The sequence below is a fragment of the Neovison vison genome, chromosome 8, assembly GCF_020171115.1.
Source record: "Neovison vison isolate M4711 chromosome 8, ASM_NN_V1, whole genome shotgun sequence".
Lineage (NCBI taxonomy): Eukaryota > Metazoa > Chordata > Mammalia > Carnivora > Mustelidae > Neogale > Neogale vison.
In genome coordinates, this window is record NC_058098.1 from 82764318 (window position 1) to 82785457 (window position 21140).

A 21140-nucleotide genomic window follows, 5' to 3' on the forward strand; every position below is an offset into this window, starting at 1 on the left:
CGGCTATCTCCTAACCGAGTCACGTGCAAATAGTAAAACCTCTTTCCCGTTCTTCACAGGACCCTCGCCCCATTTCTGCCTTACTCTGGACAGATGGAGAAGTGACTACTTGCAAAGCAGAATTCCTCACATGGCAACTCTTTCCAACAGCTCCAAGTCTCTGCCAATATGCCCAGGACAGCCGCCCAGGAACTGGATGAGAACATTCTTCTCTTTCCCAGAAGACTAAAAAACTTGACCACAGAACCCACAGGAGGGCCAACCAGCCAGGACCAGAGCTTCCCACCCAACTGGTGCCCAGCTCCACTGCAGAAAGCTGCAAACATTTTGAGGAGGTGACACAGGATAATGCCTGGAAGTCAAAGGATTAAACCCCTAATGACTGCGAACCTTCAGGAAAGTTACTTAGCCCTTGGGGGAACCCAATTGCCTCCTCTACCAAATGGGGCTAACAGGACCTTCTTTCTGGGGTTGCTGTGGAACGGAGAGACAACGCGTCAGACACACAGCATAGCAAAGGCAACTCTGAGTGCATCCTGTGTGACGGGTAATTTATGTGCTTCCTCTCATTCACCCCTCGAACCCACCTTATGAGGGAGGTGCTTTGGGTTATCTGCATTGCACAAAGGTTAAACGCTTTGCCCAAACTCTCCCAGCCAGCCAGTGGTAAAGCAGGAATCTGAAACCAGAGTGACTGTGTCACATATGCAGGCATACTCATCTGGTAATGCTGCCCATGTCTGTAGGGAGAGAGGCCAAACCTGAGGGAGCTGCCAATGAGCAGAAGCCCCTCCAATCACCCCACCTCACCAGATCTACAATGGCTACTAACTGTTCCCACCCAATAGCCCCTTACCAACAGGCTCCACCCACCCTGATGCAGAAGGAGGCGCTGAGCCCCTTCGAACCCTCCCAGCCCTGCTCACCTCTCATCCCAACCTACTACCCCCACACTGTGAGGAACTATGTTGAGACCCCAGTCCCCAGTTCTTCTGGAAAAGGAAAGTGCTAAGCCATGAGTCAGAATCATAATAATAACTGGCTTTCCTCAAGTGCTTACCGCGAACCAGAACCAGGCAAGCATTCTCATGCAATGTTAATGATGTCCCCCATGGGGGGTGTGTGTGTCCTATGACTCCCCCCATGTTACAGATGAAGAAATGGAAACTCAGAGAGATGGAGAAATCTGCCCAAGTTCACACAATTAGAAATGGCAGCACTTCACCATTTTATTTCATGTATGCCCGCCCAGAAGCTGAAGAAGAGGGAGAAAAGGAAATGAAAGGAGATAACCATACTTTTAAGGGCTTATTTCCCTCTCTTTCAGCCCCACTTCCCCATGTTACCGCGCAGGTCACAAAAGAACATAGGTGGGAATGAAAACAGCATCAAGGGGCTTGGCTGAGTGTTTTGGGTTATCTGTGGGAGGAGTCCAGAGGCCTCCAAATTTTCCCAGTTTCTATTTACTACTAGATAAGGAGAAAAAGTCTACCTCCCGGCTGAGGCTTCGGCCTGGGGAAGCAAACATGATTTTATCCTATTTTATGTGGCTGTTCACAATAGTGCCTTTTCAAGTCTATCATGGGGGAAAAAAATCTTTTATTGTGTGAACTGCGTTCTGGACAGGCCCCCAAACCACTTGGAAGCCCGAGTGTCCCCTAGGTAGAATGCTATGAACCCAGCTTTAGCGCCAGCAAGCTCCTCTGGTGGGAACCAGAACATGCCTCCCGCCAGTAAGTAACAGGGAAATTCAATTACCTCGCCACTTGTGGCAGGAGGGCAAAGACTGCACATTAAAAGAGCTAAAAATGTCAGGAAGTTATTGGGCTGATGACTCTTGCTTGCCAACACTCATAAGTGAATGCATAATGTCATAATAAACTAAAAAACACAGAAACAGACCAAAGAAGATAAGATAATTGAGAATAAAACAAGCCCAGACACATGGTTTTGCCATCAGCCCTGCACGAGGAGGAAACGCTGGGCTTCCAACCGGGGTGCTTGCTTCCCCACCCTGGGCCTTTCCTGGACCTTGCTGGTGTATTACCCTTCCTAGCCACCAAGAGCCCAGTTCACAGGTCTTTCCCAACAGGGAGTTTAACTTTAGCCATTAAAAAAAGAACGCGTTCGCACCCATTCCTCACCTGCGCGCAGGCCCGCAGGCCCCACCCCGCCCGTGCTAAGCGCACGTAGGCCACAGCGCACGCGCTCACACGCGCTGCTCTCCTGAGCACGCCGAACCCTTCCCGTCCGGGGCCCTCGGGTTACTGGCGTTATCACAACTCTTTTTTTCCCAATGGCAAGCCAGGAAAGATGATAGAACCTGTGCGTGTAGCCAAAAGACTGGCCTCAACTGGTTCAGAGGGGGGAAAAAATTGAGCCGTGTGTCTTTTTTTTTTTTTTCTTGCCTTTAGCCAAAGACCTGGGAGCATTTGATGTACAGTCAGCAGGTATTTTTTTTTTTTTTTTTTAAAGAAAGAAAGAAAGGAAGAAAAAAAAAAAAACAAAAACACTGAAAAGGCTTGGCTGCACTGGGGCCCTGACATGCTCTCATCTAAAGCTTGGCCCTCGGCCAAGTTCATCTGTTAATGGACAGCCACAACCAAGGCCTGCACCTCCCCCACCTCCCCGACTCCTCTCTGTTCTCCTACCTCTTTCGAGCTCCTAAAAACTAGACATCGATTATGTCTGTGCTTTTCCCTTTCTATTCAAGATAAACAAAGTGCTTCAAGTTCAGGGCACACCCTGGGACCCTTGACAAAACAATCTATCATTCTGTCTGCTAAACCAGTCTGGCTACACCACGGCCGCGAGAGCAACGCTCCCAATGTACAATTTTCCCTTTGTGCTTCTTCCCTCTTGCCACTAACCTCTTTTCTTTACCACCTTCTCCGGAGCAGATGGACTTGACCACTTTGTTTAAGCCCCTCCTGGTAACCTCAGAAATTAAAGAAAAGATCAGAGCCCATGGTAGCCATCCTACAGCCCAGGTTTTCCTCCTTTCCCTGTGTGGCCCCCATGTCCTTGGGACACAAACACACGATTCCCATTGGACCCACATAATCCTTTCAACCCTCTCACCACAGACACCCAGAAAATAAATTTAATGCAAGGAATGTCCCTTCTTTTGCTCCCTGCAAGATTATTTTAAGTGAGTTTTGTTTTAAATCATAGCCATTAATTTAGCCTGACTTGCAATTAAATGCAAATACACTTTTTACAACCAGTACGGAATGTATTAATTATAACTACAAATGGTCAAATGAGAGCACAGTCCCTCCTAAAAATATTAATAAAATACATAATAAATAATATTAATGAAACAAAAATAGATTCATAAGCCTTGGCCAGGGCTTTTATTATTTCACGCAAGGGGAAACCCAGCCAGTGAAACTTGCTGCACATACTTTGTGGCAGGACTCCGGCCAACCACTACCACTGAACTCCAAAGACTCTGTTTGGGGGGTGGGGGGAGGTGGTGCTCTGGTGTTGGGGGTTCTGTGCAGACTCCCCTTTAAGAGGCTGAGCGATGGCCACAGGGCACAAGGTAAAGCCCATAACATCTCATACAGCTTTCCCATGTGGTCAGGGAAAGTAACCCACAGGCAGCTTCCCCTTCCTAAGGCAGCTTGGCTCTTATTTCAGTGCCCACCCCTCCCCTCAAATAAATCCCCTAGACCCAAGGGAAATGAGCCCAGCTAAATTAAGGGCTCAGGAATCTCACCCCACCTCAGCACCCTCTACTGCACCAGCACCAGAAGCCACCTTCCCCCCTTACACTCCCCCCACACCACCAGACCCCTGTTAACCTGTCTCCATATCGCACAGCCCCTTGCCTCAACCCCCACCCCCGCCTCCCCCACTCCCTACCCCCCCGCCTTTCCCCCCAAACCCAACACACCCACCGCACAATCGAATCTAATTAAGATCAGGAAGAAATTTGCATTTTCTTTTCACTGTACCCCCAGTAATCACAGAAGTTCTTCAAATTTTGAGAATTTTGTTCCTCTGCTAATTATTTCCCTCATTTTGCATTTCAAGGCACAAAGACAGTCTATCTCACTGGTGGTCTATTAATAGTTTGAAGTTTTGAGCATCAGAAGGTGGGGTGGGGTTTTTTTTTTTTTCCCCTTTTAAACCGATTCTGTCATTTCTAGTTTTGTAGAAAGGTTTTTTTGTGGTTGTTGTTGTTGTTAGCGGTGGTGAATTTAATGTTTCTTCCAAAAGATAGTTTAGCTGTGCCATTCTGTGTGTTATGATTTGATCTTCCCCTACTTTACTGATCTACAGAACCTTGGTATGTGAATGGCAGAAGGAAGGAAGGAAGGAAGGAAAAGGAATGGAGGGAGGGAAGAAGGAAGGGAAGAAAGAAAAAAATTAAGAAAAGAATGAAAGAAAGAACGAAAGAAAGAAAATTCCTTGGCATAAGTACATGTTTGCTGATCAAATTTCAGATCATGTGTTGTTCATTATTATGACTTTACTTGAAAAACAGTTTGCCACAGTGAGATGGATTCACTTTATATGCTTTCTACCCCTCCACTCCCTTTAAGTACTTTGAAAAACAGTACAATTTTTTTAAGGTACATTTAAAACATGAACTGGTTTGGATTAAAACAATGTTTTCAACATCCGTAAATTCCCTCAAAATACATTTTTAAAAGACTTATGCAAAGCCACACATGATTTTGAGGGACCTAATGAGATTGTCCCACCAACAAAATTTAATGGTGATTTAAGAAATTCTAATACTTTTCATTTACTTCCCATAGAATTATTTATGTACTTGACACATTTATACAGTTTCTCCATTATATAACAATCTATTCTGGGTACACTAGATTATGCCAATCTATTAGAATGAAATTTGTACTCCATATAAGCAGAAGTTTCCAGTCGGTTTTGACTTACCATTATGTTTCAATGTAAAGTGTTATTATAGCTGAGTATAAAGCACAGCTACTCCGTGCTCACGGTTTTTAACTCTAATACTGTAATCTTTCTGGCTGCTTCTAGGGCTGTGTCAGTGTTTACATTCCTGGAAGTTAAATAAACCGACATGGCAAAACTCCTGGATAGACTGAATAATAAGGCCTGTGATGACTAAATTGTTTACTTTTTACCTTGTTAGGATCCCTTTCTTGTAAAGTTTGGAGGAGAGACAGAGAAAGAAGGAATGAAGAAGGGTGATATGAGATAGAAAGAGAGAGATTTACACACTGGCTTCCATATGTCACAAAGACCTTCCTACCCACAAGCAACGTGATTGAAGCATAGCGCATGAGTTAGTTTTGCCTGTTTCGTTTTGGTGTGTTTTCTTAAATAGCTGGTCATCTGAATACCCCTTTCTCTGTTGCCCTCCCCCCAATAAAAAGTATGAACACTTTTTCGCCCATTTTCAAATAGCAAATTATCCATTAGATTTCATCATATCTTAGTAAAGCAATTACATCAAGAAAATGATAGCGCGTGTGGAATCAATTATGCATGCAGTTGGCCGGAGACCAAAGGCTGTGAAGTCGGAGAGGGCAGAATCGCTCGACACACACAAATAAAAAGCCCCTGGATCTCACAGATGGACCCCATCAGTTCATCTTACTGCCTAAAAAGTTCATGCACTTAATAATTTATTTGTGTTCTGGATACTGTTTCCCAGCTGAATATTAACAACTTTGAACTGCAGCATGCTTTTAGCATGGTATGGATGGAAGTCATGGTAGGGCAGTGTGAGGGTCCCTCGGAGGTTAAAACTGTAGTTATGTTTCTTACACACTGTTCGTTTTCCATCACAATTTATTTTCTTTCATTAAACATTCCTTTTAATCAGAATATCAGTTTCTGTGTTCTGATTCTGCTTGTTAACCAGTGATAAACTCATAGACCAAAGAGGAGCATCAATAATACAGCACGGGCCACTCAACAGCAAGGGCAAATACCAAAATCACAGGCTCTCAAAAATCGGAAACCGTTAGTTAGCACCTTGTTTTCACAACCAGGGCACTCGTACACCTTGAAGGAGGCACCCGGGAGCCCAGGGACCAAGATTTACTCTTGTGACTAGGGGAGGACACAGAGCCACGGAGAGCAGAAGCCGAGGAGGCCACAGGAAAACTTCCTTGAGCTCAAAAGTAACGAAGTCAGCCAAACCCAAGCCCAGGATGTGTAGGTGCTAGGCACATACTGAAAGAAGAAACCCAAAGCATTGTTGCAAAGATTTGTCTGTACTTTGTAGCCATCTCTCTTCCAAAGGAGAAGCCTGATGTCTTAATACGCTGGAAAATTCAAGTCTCCCTGACATCAAACTGCTTAACAATGAAACTGCCCGACAACTTTCGCGGGGGAACAGGGACAGGCAGCACGTATTTCCCCACAGATCTGGATGTGCCTCAGTCATACACTTGAATTTCACAGTCATCTCCCCAAATGAGAACGACTTCCAGCCAACACTTCCACAAACTGTACTTAACATTAAAAGAAAACGGCTAAAACATATGTAATTACTCAAGGTTAGACTTCTAATTCCTCAATTCACTAAAGGAAACTTGGCAAGAAGATGCATCATTTTGCTCCTTTCTGCTGGGGCATCCGAGGAGGAGAGCCACTGAGGCAGCTAATACACAAAACATGATCAAAAGTGATTAACAACAGCTTCATATGCAAATTGCATTAATGAAGGAGTGCAAAGTCATCATGTAAATTAAATATGTCAAATCTCTTGGTGAACTTTCAATCTTGAGAAGAAAAAACACTGCTTTAATTTTTTTACATCATCAATTTTGCAAGATTGAAAATCTAAGAATCTTGGTGCTATAAACAATTTTCACCTTTTTTTTCTCCTTCAGTAGGCTGACAGGCCAGCCTGATGTGCACCGAATGTACATGTTAATAGGCCAATCAAAAATGCAAAACAATTCGCAATTACTGGAAGGACCTAATGGTCATTAGAATTTACAACTAGGTAATGAACTGAAGTCTGCCCACACCATGCATATTCATAAAGCAATTTAGCCTTTGAAGATTAAAGAAGTGCTTAAAATTCAAATGAGCTTTAGCAAATTATCAGTAAGATTCATCCAAAAAGCAAAGGGTTTTTCTTCCTATGATTTCCTCATTTTTTTAATGCAAAATTGTTATATCTTCCAGACTGAGCTTAAACTAAACATTGAGCTTCTAGTGAAGCCAAAGGGGCTAAGAGACAAACAGAGGCTGCAAACATCATTACGGACTTTGTTCATAAAACTAAGCCCTTAAGAGCCAAACCTATCTCTAAACATGGTAATTTATCAAAAACAGCCCAGAGTTGCGCATAGGCAATATACTGCACAGGCCTCCAACAAAACAGATTAACACGAGTCCCACCACCCTCCCAAAAAGCCTTTTTCCCCTCAAGTTGAGTCTCCTGTGTAAACATCCACTGGGGTATAAAAACAGCTTTTTCATCGCCTTGGAGTGGCATTCGTTTTAGAAGTTTCTGCTTCCAAAAGGAAAAGAACAAGAAAGGAGAGGATATGAGGCAGAGGAGCGAGATCTGGTTTACTTCTGAGGAGTGAAAATCCTGTCGTTGGGTATTTATCTTCCTGGGGGTTCCCCCCATCCTACACTGGCAGCATGTAATTCAAGAGGAACAGGTCACACAGACAACAGCTGACATTCAGAAAGTCGTGGTGTCCACCCTCTCACCCCCCACCCCAGTTATTACATAGTGGGAATTTTAATTTTTATGCTTCCCAATGAGAAGTCTGGAGAAGAATTTATCTCACACCTCGAATGCTAACTCACACCTTACTAACCTCGTGATAGTTAAGAAATTCTAGTAAGAGAATTCCCAGTGAATGCCTCCTCTTCCCCATCCCATACACTCAACCCAGATGAAAGTCCTATCTCGGCTTGTGTACAGGTCAGACTGAGAAGAACAGCTCGGAAAGGACCACGTACCCGTGCTTACTGCTCCGCATCTGGACCCAAAAGACTCTCTGCCTGGGTGATTGTGTCAAACCCTCACTGAAAATACTCCAGTAACTTCTCTCTGCCATTCTTTACCCCCCACAGGCCTCCCCCAACCCTCCCACCTACCCTACCTCCAGCCTCAGACATTTTCCCAGAAGGGATCGTCCTACCTGAAAGGCAGGTATACCAAGGAAGTGCGAAAGAGGAGACAAGAGAAGGGGGCAAAAAACCCCAGGTACTATCCCTGATCCCTTAGCTCTCTTATCTCTGGGCCCTGCTCACAAATGTGCCCCATTTTAACATTTATTAGAAAGAATCGGATGCAGAGCGGCGTGTAACTCACATTCACAACCATCTGTATGAGCCACAGGTCCACAGTCCTGACCAATTCCGTTTGACACTAATGTTACTCTACATGAGTAGAGTTCAATGAGGGTTGATATGGGATGTGACAGAGTAAATCAGAATTAGATTAAAAACAAAAGTTTAGAAACTGATGCTACACTGCCGAGCAAATGGGACCTGAAGGCCAAATTTCCCCTAACTGCCTTCAAGTCATTTTCCCTATTAGAGCGTTTGCCTGCCACCCCCTTGCTGGCAGCACCGCAATCACATCAGAAAGGAGAATGGAATGCATACAGGAAGGCTTGAGATGTTCCTCTTTAGATACAATACCTATACATTTAATATATAGCAATTAACTTCTGGTCAGGAGTCTGCAGGCAGCAAGCTGTCCCAAGCAGATAGGGGGGAGAGGGGGCCCAGAGCTGGGACAAGCACAAAAGACAGGTCCGACAACAATGCCTGCTGTCAGCAGCTGAATTATTTTTATACAGGAATTTTTATCTCTATTGTACAAACAAGTACGTGTCTGTGCAGACTTGTTAAGCAATCCACTTGTATGTAGAATAAGATTTTTTTTTCTTTCTTGCTACCAGTCACACAGCTCCAAGATCAGAAGAAATACATAGTCTTTGAAGCTGCTCAAATGTTTTAGTTAAAAGGACAGCAGTTGTTTTCAAAGATCCAAGAGTATCTTTATCAGAATTAAATTTTTCCTTATTGATTTTTTCCCCTTAACATAACAAAAACATAACATGAGAAGGTTACGATTTATTATTAAAAATTTTCGCAGCCTTTAAATCATTCTTCAGTAGCCAATGTTCACTTTTAAATATAAAAGAATAGTTGTGGGGTGTGCGTGTGCGTGTGCGTGTGTGTGTGTGTTAATCCTAGGGTAGAATGGAGTAGGAGAAACTCGTGAGATTTAAGATTTAACATTGGTTAATGTGAGATTTAAGATTTAACATTGGTTAACGTATTGTTTTAGCTGTGAACCCAAAGACTTGTGGAGGAAGGGGCTAAAAGGGCCAGTAAATGGTTCATTTCGAGCTGCCCCTTAAATGTAAATAAATGGTGAAGTCATGGTAACCCCTGAGTCAGTAAGGGGAAATGCTTCAGAGTTTTGTTTTGTTGTTTTCTTTTTTTTTTTTTTAACCCAAAAAGAAACTCCATATTTAAAAATGTAAAAAGATCAAACATGGCATGTAGGGCCTTGTGCTCCATCTAAGGTAAGAATCCAAGCTACACCTTTTTTCTCTAAAAATTAACAGATGTGATTTTTTTTGCAGTTTTTTTATGCATCATTACATACCAAGAAAGTGAATAACTGATGAATATGAATTTAAATGCCCTGATGCTTAGCATGAGGCTTCCTTGTGTTTTGCAGAAAATTCAAAAAGAAAACTGAAACCAGAGGGCGGGGGACACAACAGCACCTGTGTTCTTTTTGAAAGCACCTTCACAGGCTTCACAATAATTCCATTCTTCATTTTAATGGGAGTTTTTAATCAGTGGACTCACCTGTATCTAAAACTCAGATCAAATTGTAGGTGTAATTGTTCATTGCCAATGCTCACAAGAGTGAAGATACAAACACAAACGCATTGTGAGTGACCCGAGGTCCCCAGGTATCCCCTTCATCAACAGGCCTGCTCCACAGTCCCACTGGGAATTCCCTGGCGGGGCCGGTTCCATTCGGCAAAACAGGCTGCCAACCCTATCTGGAAAAGGGTGTGCTGGGCGCCTTCTCACCTCTTTTACAGGAAGTTTAAATCTGATCATCTCACCTTTAGTGGATATAATTTGTTGCTTAGCACTCTATGAACTTGGTATTTTATCTCTGCAGAGAGATCAAGAAGAAAAAAAAAAAAAAAAAGGAGGGCAGAAGAAGGAGCAAGTTGCAGCCCTGGGCAGTCCGCGTGCACGGTGCCTTGTCCCAGAGCGGCCACCTGGTCAGGTAAGCCTTCTAGGGGCGTTGCATCAGATCCGCTCACATCAGTCTCCAGGGTGAACCCGGAGATGAAACACTCTGGTTCCCTGTCTGTAAACTTCTCATTCACCAGTTCTTGGCAGCTTATTTTTTCCAAGTGTTTTGTTTCAGGAAACGTGTGTATTTTCTTTTGTACAGTTTGTGGATTTACCACAACTGGTTCTGACAGCTGTTGATTCTGTTAAATGAACACATTATAAAAAATCCTCTTTAAAATCTCAAGCAACAGTGGACTCAAAAATAATGGTGAAATGTTTTAATGGAGTTCCAGCTGAAAATTGGTTAGAGAAAAAATAAAAGTATAACTGAAGGGACAGAAGTCCTTTAAGTCAGCAGTAGATCTGAACCGAATGTCTGTGTGTGTGTGTGTTTGTGCGCGCACGTGTGCGCGTGCGCACGCGTGTCTGTGTGTCTGTGTGTGTGTGTGTTTAATGGGGAGAGAGGGGTGTTGCAAATCACCACAAATATTTACACTGTATTCCCTTTGTTCAAATCACATACTTTTAACAGGAAAAGCTGGAGCTGCGGCTATTTAAAATTTTAAATATTCAAACGCCTGTAATTAACCATATGAAACAAATTATGTCGCATTTCTCCATACCACACATGCAAAAAATTCTCGTGGTGGGTTGGGAGGTGGCAGAGTTGGGGAGACAACTCCATGAGGAGGAAAGGATGATGTTTTCATTTTGCTATAGATCAAAGGAGAACAAGAATGGAAACTGTAGCATATCGAGCATTTTTACATTGCTGTCTCTCACACTGGGCTATCTAAGTTTACACAATTCCCCAGACTAGCTGCATATTAAGCTTGCTGTGTACAGCTTTATTACGGTGCGGTGGTGGAAGGAGCATTAATATTCCGGCTCCGCATCTGACACGGCATTTACATGCGCCCATCTGAGCGGCACCTGAGTGCTCCTCCAAGGTGCAGTAACTGTGCGCCTATTGTAAAGGCAAATGAAGCTCACCTATTCCCTGCTGGGGTCAGAAGTGACCTCACCACCCCCCATGCTTCAAATCCTTCCCTTGCCAGCCTAACTCAATGCCATCGCAGAATGACGAATGAGCTCAGAAATAGACCCCAAGTTACTAACCCTGCTAAGAACAGCAAAAGCCTTTGCTGAAATGTTTTAAAAATGCATAGGGAGTGCAGCTGGCCAGTAAAAAGCAGAGAGGCAGATTCCAGTGAACCCAATATGGAATACGTTACATTCTAAAACTGATTAGAAATACAGTCTGATGTTTACTGGCTTCAAATTGAGTCTGGCATCAAGCATACTGGCTTTAATAATGCTGGCTTTTTTTTTTTATTATTATTATTTTAAACCCGCCTTTGGTCTCTGGGAGCACATGTGGAGAGCTAAAGCATTCTTATTCGTCAGGTTACATTTCCTGGAAATTAAGTTTGTGACAGAAAATGACTCTAGTAGCAATAATATGGTTCGTGCTCAAATTAATTAGGTCATTGTTGTAAAAACTACATGGCAAATTACAAAGGTAAATTTACTGATATTGGCCAGAGCCTCTATACCCTATAATTGAAAGGGAGAATCAGTTTAAGGACGCTTATTTACCTGGGTAGAAGGAAAGAACAGAGGAGGGAGCGATACAATGGCCAATTTTCTATTTGTCATTGCAAATAAAAGTACTGGTTATTAGCCGTTAAATTACATAGTCTGAACATATTTATGAACTTTATTAATGTTCTCCAAATTGACACATAAAATAAAAACCTGCTTGATTTGAGACAGTGTTAAAAATGGGCACTAAGTTAAAATCTTTTTCTTTTTTAATCCTTGTAATAACAACACTGCTGACATAACCATGACCCAAATGAAATCTGAACAAGCAGAAAGGTACTAAAGATCCTTGGTGATTAAATCTGTTGCTAAAAAAGTGGCGAGGTGCCAGGCTGGGTCCAGTGGATGCTAAGTGCTTTTTATTGCACGAAGCTAGTACTACGGTATGTAAAAACAGACTTGGGCTTGGGGTAAATTTTGTCAAATGATTCCTTTGTGCAGTAAAGGGTGTGAACAGACCAACCAAAGTACATTAAATTCACATTGAATGCCGCAATCTCGGTGCACTTCCCTAGCTGTGCTACTTTGGTTCTATTTCGTGTTTTTCCCCAAGGAAAGCCAAACTTTTCTTCCTTTCTTACTGACTAGTGTGCACAGCCACCATTCATCTATTCTCCCTCCTTAAATACTTTCACTTAAGAAATCACGGAATTCTGAAAAATCCTTCCCTAGGATTTGCACGTTTGTTATATACTCCAATTTAGTCCTCCCACATTATCCAAACTACATTGAGGCTGCGGTGTGAAATTAATGATTTTCCAGGACTTGAAAATGTGCCATTAATATGCATCCAGCTCTCCTCTTCCCTGAGCTTAAGGTTCGCTGTCCTGACATTGCCTGCCCGTTTCTACACCCAGTTGCATTTTCCAGCCCATGGGCAGCTCCACAATTAAATGCCACATTCACAAGGAGAAAGGTGTGCAAAACAGATTTCAGATCCTTTAAAGTAAAAGGCACAACTTGCAGACGCAAGGAATGGGGTGATTTAAGAAATTACAGTACTGTTCTTTTAAGCTTTCACAGAATGAACACAGAGAATGGGAAGGAAACTTTCCCCCTCTGCTCCTGTTCTTGAAGTGAATACATATTTGTGTTTCCAATAAAAGGCCATTTTTACATTAACTGTCTGTAACAGCAGGAGACTGAAAAACTAACACAATCTCTACATCACACACAGGATGATCTTCATATCACGTGGCCCTATTCTCAAAACTATTATTTATAAAAGACAACTAGAAAAATGCACAATACATCTTTTCTGTGTCACCGAAAGGGTAATGTCTGAAAAACTTTGGGACCTTTGGGATCTTCCACATTTTAGATTTTTTTTTTTTTCCTTTTTGGCTTTCCGAAGCAAATTTAGCAGCCATGCGGGCCACTGTGTTTAATTAAGCTTTCAAAAGTCCTCTGACAATGCCAACAATTGTAAGACACTTCTGTGGCTCAATCATGCAATCACTGTGACAGTTCTATTTACAATTTGTCTTAGAGAGAGTTTCTCTGACATTGTACTTTGACAAAACATCCAAGCTGCCAGTTCACAACCTTTCTCGGTCTTATTTACAAATACAGCTTGTATATAGGACTCCCAGACTCATGAACATGAGTCTTTGGGTAGTGGCCTCACAAACACAGGCTCCCAGTGAAAATCCCAGATATATATAAGGAAACAATATTCTCGATTCTCTGGATTCAAAAGGTAAGTAAAATGTTCACCAGCACATTGGGGTTTTTTTTGTTTTGTTTTTGTTTTTTTATTTGCTATTTGCTTTTTCAGCTACCATGCTAAAAATTCACTTCAGAAGTCAGTGGTTTTTATTCAGAATCACATGAATAAAGAGAAATTAAAAATAAGTAGTCATACTAGGATACTATAATTTATAGTCTCATTTACAATTACACCATGAGGTACACAAATACATCCCCAAATCCAGTCTGAGCTAGGGAAAGAATTAGAACGGGTACAAAAGGAAAAGGCAAGTTGATTTGCTAGATTCTGAAAAGCTTAAGTATGTTATACTTGATTTACCTTTAAGTAACATGCTGCTGTATTTCTGTTTTGAATTAGTATTTCTCCCACCATTAAAGTAACTGTCTTACATATTCTTATCCAGTGATGAGGTATATTGCCTGAGCAAATAATTTTGAAATACCCTGATATAAAGGCCTATGCTCATGATTTTAAGGAGAAAAAAAAAGTATTTATCAATGGCAGTAGACTTGACTACATTTTATAGCACTGGTAATATTTTCTCCCATTCTCTTAAAAAGCTAACTTCATGACAGCCCAATCCTAATTTGAAGATTTCTGTGCATAATAAGCCAAAACCTCAAATCTGACATTGTGGGACTATATTTTTGGCCTTTTCTGTAACTGAACAGCAGTTTCCCTCTCACTACTCTTTGAGGAGTATTTCCCCCATCATAAAATTGGAGACTAGAAAACACAGTAACACGCCTATTAAAAGGCCTCACTGCCAGTCACGGGCTACTCATACCTCATGGTGAGTATCTGACCCACAAATATATGCACTGGGCCCCCCACAATATAACCTGCTCATTTCCAGTTAAACGGGTACTATTGCAATGGTCTCAATGGATCACAGTCACACAATATTTTGAATATTTGAATGAAATGAAAAAGCAACCCGATTAACAGCAATGTGTTAATGCACGTACAGGTGGGAAGTACTAGAGCCCAGCCCCTTCTATTAGCCAGGTAAAAATCATCCCTTCTAAAAAAACACTCATCTTGGAGAGGCCTGTGTCCAGTCAAAATGCTATCACTTTACTAAGGATTTAAAGAACTCTACCTTATTCTCCTATCTGAAAGCCCCCAAATTCCAAGCTTTATTTATCTTAAGAAAAATCTGTCACTGTTTTATTCCTGCTTCCTGCCTATAAAATGGCACAGAGCACAGTGAGCTCAAATCCAACTTACATCACTTTAATAAAGCCTTTCCTACACAGCGCTCTTAAATGACTACTTTTATGTGGTTGCCAAACATATTCTTCTAGAGATTCATCAATAGATCTCTCTCCTAATACGGAGCACTGCTTCTCCTTTCTTTTTTGTGACACAATTCAAATATCTACTGAGTGATTATTCTTATTGTTTCCTTCCTTGCCATAAAAAGAAAAGCAGACTTGGAACTCGGAAGACATGCTGGAGAGAAATGGGCTAGTAATAGTGTACAGCCGTCTTCTAATACTTCCCTTCAGAGACACCTGAGGGCCAGGGCATCTTAATTTATGTGCAATGGTAGAATGTTAATTTCACCATAGGAAACTCTTAATTCATTACTTGAATTATGAGAAGTTGTGATTCTACTTACTGACATCTCGCTTTGAGATGTGACCACGCTATTTATGTTCAGCCAGTTCCAGGGTGGGAACAGGTGATTAAACACAATGAAAGGAATCAAGGCTTTATAATTATTTGTGCATGAAAGGTTTACCTCACCTGGGTTGCAGCGCTGCTGCGCCCATTGTAAGCTACCTTACACTGCTTTTCATTTCAGTGAAATCATTTAGTATTAGCACTCTAAAACATATTTTAAATTTGCTTTCTTTTTTCTTTCTTTTGTGTTTGTTTTCATTCTTGTTTTTGGCAGGGTGGGGTGCTTCTCTAGGCTCTGCTATTACACTAGATTTTAAGGAAAAAAAAAAAAAACCTTCACAACAACCAGAAGTTAAGGAAAATATCTTTTCTTTCCTTACGTAGATTCACAACAAAGTAAAAAGCTTTCACTATGTGCCTTTCCCCCAGCGTTTAGATTCCTCTTCTAAGTACAGAAGCACAGAATTTTGGAGCTGGTTAATCTGAGAGTGAATAACCTATTTGGGACCTCAGTAAGAAGTGTGGTTTTAATTCCTGCTTGACAGACACTGTGTTTTGTCTTTTAAACGAGCAGCTCGATATGTAAATACAATGTTACATCACGCAAGTGTTACTCCATATTTGGTGATTTAGAAAGGCTTTGGATCTCCGAAGACGACAAATCCCCTTCCGCCTGCTCTTGCTTCATTAATCATGCCTTACGTTTTCCTTCCAGTCACAAGACAGCACATGGAAATGGTCATTGCCATATCCTCCTTGGGGGCGGGGGGGGGGTGGCATGAACAGGGAGCAGGGATATGAAATCTTAACCTACATGTCACATAAGCTAACTGTGCGGATTCTAGAAAAATATTTTGTAAATGCAGTTTCTCTGGTACAGATTTCTCATTTCACTAAACGAAAAGTATCTGAGGGTTATTACAGGAAGCATTAAAAAAAGAAGAAGAAAAAGAAGAAAGAAAGAAAATGCCACGTTTGATTTTAATGATCAAATTCAGAGGGGGAAAGGAGAAATAAGACGACATTTAATCCCCTCTGGACCACTGACCTACTACAGTTCAACTCTGTGGTCAAACTAGGTCAGAAAGACAAGTTTCAGTCAATCAATTGATTATATGCACTATCTTTCCTAAAACTGAACAAACCTTCTGCCTTTTATGGGAGGGGGCAGGGGGAAACAGAAGAAAGGGATGCACCAATAGGCTTGGCATTTTTGTCACCACATACTCTGCATTCACTCTGTCTTGAGTGTTAAACCACTGTTGTTTCACAAAAACACGTTTTAAGGGTGACTATATAGGGTTGCTGTTTATCACTTAGAGTAGGGATTTAAGTCCCTCTGTTAGCCGCTAATTCCTTTTCCCCGTGAGCTGCTCAGAAACCCACACACCTAGCTACTTCTCTGCTAAAACTAACCGAAGGAAGGAGAGCTGCTGAATATGTGTATGTATTTTTCCAAGAGAATTTTTACATTGTGTTATAGCAGAAACAGGGGAAGTCTGGACTGGACATTTGTAAGGGTGACATGTGGTTGTGTAAACCACAAACAAAATCAAGATACATCTGTCAAAACCACATCAGAGACAAGAGAGAGCACAGAGAAGCATTTATCATTTAGCTGAGGAGGCAGGATGCAGGGAGCAGCCGTTCCTGTCAAACCAACCTTTTGAAATTTCCAACATGCCCTTAAACTTTTCGAGTAAGCATGTCTGTGCGCTTCAGCAACTGCCCTCTCTACTCTGGCCTGGCCAGTCGAAAATGGCATCTTAAAGTCAAGGTCACGGTGTCATCCCACCACGGGGCTGTGTTTAATTACAGCCCCATACGGGCTGACAGCCAATATGGATCCAAGGCTAGCCCTGAAGCTCAATTAACTCTTTCTACCCACTCCAAAACGCCCTGCCAGCCCACCCCACTTCATGGAAGACTTGAGAACTAACTGTACCCCTAGGGAGGTCTGACTAGGTATTCTGAATCAAAGAGGTCATCAGCCGAACTACCAAATGTCTGTGTGGCCACTTTTGCCTCCAACTGGTCACCATGGCTGGAGATGGACAGTGGAAACTGGGCCGGATATAGTAAGGTTCAACACTTAAAAATGAGAAGGGGAGAAAAAAAGGAAGAGAAATTCAGCATCAGTAGACCCAGATAGAGGGTATCAGATGTGTGTAGCACCTACATCTGACTCAGTGAAGTGGAAAATATTTATTTTTTTGTGTTCTGGACGGAAGCAATAGGAATGATTATTTTAACATTACAGGGCTGTCATGGACAGTTCACATGGAGAAATACAGAAAGCACTTCACCACTCCTTAGTGCTTTGGCTACAGCACCTCTGAAAATGAAAAGAAAACATGCAAACAGCTTTTCTCCTTGCTTCTCATTTACCTGCTATGTGTTCCTGTTTGGGGCAAATTCCTCTAGATGACGTTGATAAACAATCGTCATCCTCTGGCGTGACCTGGATGCCAACCTCCACGGGATTGGATGCTTTTTTCATCTCGATTGGTGAAGGGGAAGGTGGCTTATCCACAGCTTTTTCTAAGCAGAGACTGCCATTGCATTGTTTCCGTTTGTGCTCGATAAAAATAAGAATGTCCCCCAATGGGAAGTTCATCTGGCACTGCCCACACGTGAGGAGGTCATGGTCCCCTTCTGGAGCTCCCAAAGGGCCGTGGTCTGGTTCATCATCTGTAAGAATGGCTTCAAGAGGTTCGGCTGTAGTTGGAGAAACAAAAGCACAATTATTAGAGCGCCAGAGAAGAGAGAAAAAGGGGAAATACATTCTCAACCCCATCCCATCCCGCCACATTAAATAAAGTGTTTCTAGTTTCCTTCATATATTACCCAGAAACCATAAGCACCTAAAACATATAAGGATATGAAGGTTATCAACAAATAAGCAAATTTATCAATGAGGCAAATCATCATATACTTAAAGAAAACTCTCTGACTTGCCTAACTCCTGAGAAGACACACACACACACACACACACACACACACACTATAAACTGTATCTGGTTTGCGAGTTTAGAAACAATGTTGACTGTTAAATAAATCCTTAAGGCAGGGAATATAAAGAAAGCTTAAATAATAACTACCCCCAAAACTGGTAAAAACATGGACTGAAACCAAATTTGTTTCTTTTTTCTTAGAGACTAAGTTGTCCATTGTGCCAAAGAATAAAAGGGGAGGTGGATAAATACACGTACCCTTTGTGTGTGAATGTATATACTCCAAAGTACACAGAGACATAACTTCATAAATTAGAAAGCTACTATATCACACAGAAAATGTGCCACATGTACACTGCCATAATAAGAAAACGACTGCATTCACCTGTGAAACGGATCTAAATAATAATCATAACACAGCATAATTCATACTGCCAAAAACCTTTCTGATCTTACACTCAGCAGTGCCACAAAATCAAAGAAATACCAAATTCACTGGCAATTCTTCTCAGACACATTAGCTAAATGGGATACTTTTGAGTACTTAAGAAAATAAGCCAATTAGTCATTTTTTCATTCGGAAGAAAGGAATGCCTAAAATATTCTAAACATGTTTGCACTTGGTGGCCTCCATCACGTAAAAATCAGAATGGTCAAGCAAACGCCACATTTCAGAACAAGGCTGAGAAGTCCTTTCTTTAGACTTGAAATACTTCGCCTAATGTTGTCAAAGTTGACTAATTTTCTGAATGAGCTCCAAAACGCTTCATTATGGGACTATTTCTACACACATAATCACCAGTGGACGGTATAACAAGGTAGATATGTCTTTCATTCCTGTTTCCTTTTTTTTTTTTTTTTAACTTTGCACCAAAATACTCCAGCATCTCATTTGAACAGCTTCTATCATTTTTTAACCTTCCAAAGGGAAAAAGAGAGTTGGTAAGTCTCTGCTCCTGAAACTATATGCTTACTCTAGCCAAAAAAAAAAAAAAATCACAAAATAAAAAACACACCCAGGATGCTGCCAGTTAATAAAACTGAAGCAGAAAATGTACAAGTCTTAAACAGTTAATCAGTCTGACCTTCTTTAGCAAGCTGCCAATTTCACATTTAATGAACTTAAAGCCACAGAGAATCAAAAAATAGATTTTAATTTGAGTGTAGAATATTGGAACCGATTTTGATAAAGTGCAAAAATCCAGTGAACTCAGGTTAAATTTATTTCAACCCTACCCAGGCTGAATATTGAGGGGGAAGATCTGGAGTAACTCCCAGATGTGCTGGGTGAAATAATATTGAGAGAGCCCTGCCTAGCTGCACCTGTGCTCAAGTAGGACATGTCATAATTTCTAGCCTCTGGTACTCCTACTAATTTAACATAAGGTCACCACAGGAATATGAAGGTTATATTCCCACTAATAAAGACAGCAAAGTAAGCACTTATGTTTCTTTGCCCAACATACTGACCAAAAGATAAATACAGAATACTACATGCACGCTTTTCAAATAAAAGGAGATAAACGGAAGTGCTTTTGCATTATGCCTCTATGTCATTTTTCTCCTACATTTGCTTTCATTTTGACCAAGAGAGGAACCGAATAAGTAAGTCATCTCCAAGATCCCTGCTATTTGAATTAAAGGTTTTTAATCCACATCAACAAATGTGGCTTTTGTTGTTGTTGTTGAGCATTAATTACAAGTGCTGAGGTTCACAGATTAAAGAAAGACTCAGAGATAATATATTTTGCTTCATTAAGTTAGTACTACGTAGAATCTTTGCAAAAAAAAAAAATTTTTTTTTTTGAACTCCACCATTAAGATTCTTTTTTTTTTAAATCTCCAAGGCCTGATATATTTCTGATAGTGGAAATATTATTTAGGAGCAAAAGGAAATATTCTCCTAGGTATCAAATAGTTAAAGGTAATGCGGTGCAAACAGACTTGGTTAAAGTCTTCTAAATGTAGTGACTGAACTGATTTACAATCAAAACCAGGAAATGAAGTGGTAATTCAGAGGTTGCTGATTACACCTCCACATTTCACCTAATTAATTTTATAGGAGGCAAAGTTCTTGAAAATAACAAGATGATCAAATGTACAGATATAAAACCTGTAACCTCAACATTTTCTATGCTCTTAACGTAAATTATTGCTAATTAACAAGAATTATATCCTAATGTATGAAATATGTCTAACATTGGGCTTCTTGCAAAACATTTGGCTAGTAATGTTCAGAGAAATACCAAAAGGTGTTCTTATTATTGCTGCTATATTATTAAAAATGAGTCGAAGTGGGGCACAAAGAAAATATGAAAATACAAATCTCTTGGTGTAGTCTACTGATTTGCATTGACATCTTTTCTCAGTGGTAATCAACATTTCCTTTCTGGGCATCTGATAATTTCTCTGTATTTTAATGCAAATTCCTCTTTCCCTAAAAACATTCCTAACCTCAGCCATTTTACCCCCTCCCTCAATTCAACTCCATCCTCCTTCGCCCCCACAATACCATCGTTTCTAAGCTCCGGCCTAAACCTCCCGCTACAAAGCGGGGAGTCCAGGATTGAAGTGGAAGGGAGTGGGCAAATAATCATAATAATTAGCTGCGAATTCTCTACAAGAGGAGAAAGAAATGGAAAATAAAATGCTTCTGCGTTGAAACAGCAAAACAGACTGGAACGTCTCAATGCCCCAGCGGCTGACTGAGATCTCCTTCCTCTGTGCAGTTGTAAAGGAATAAATTTAAAGAAGGAGAAAAGAAAAAAAAAAAAAGCTTTAGAAGAAATGTAGGGAAGGAGCAAGAGAAACGAGGGCTGCTGGGGGAATGGGAGGGGGAAAAGGAGGTATGCCTTCAAGTTTGCTTTCCAAGTCCTTCCTTTTGATTGTCTTAACAGGGTAAGGAAGCAAACCTAGTCTGAAATGCCGAGAGGAAAAGCAAAGAAACAAAAGCGAAGGCTAGGGCGACAGGCCCGGGGCAGGGG

General features: G+C 41.3%; 1 protein-coding gene across 6 annotated transcripts in view; it reads right to left on the reverse strand.

Moving 5' to 3' along the window:
- The window catches only part of BCL11A (BAF chromatin remodeling complex subunit BCL11A), a 101648-nt gene that overhangs the window by 76285 nt on the left and 4223 nt on the right, over positions 1–21140 (reverse strand). For all 6 annotated transcript variants that reach the window (XM_044264013.1, XM_044264015.1, XM_044264016.1 and 3 more), the window contains exon 2: positions 17591–17920. In XM_044264013.1, the coding sequence (XP_044119948.1) occupies positions 17591–17920 (330 nt within the window). The remainder of the gene's footprint in view (positions 1–17590; positions 17921–21140) is intronic.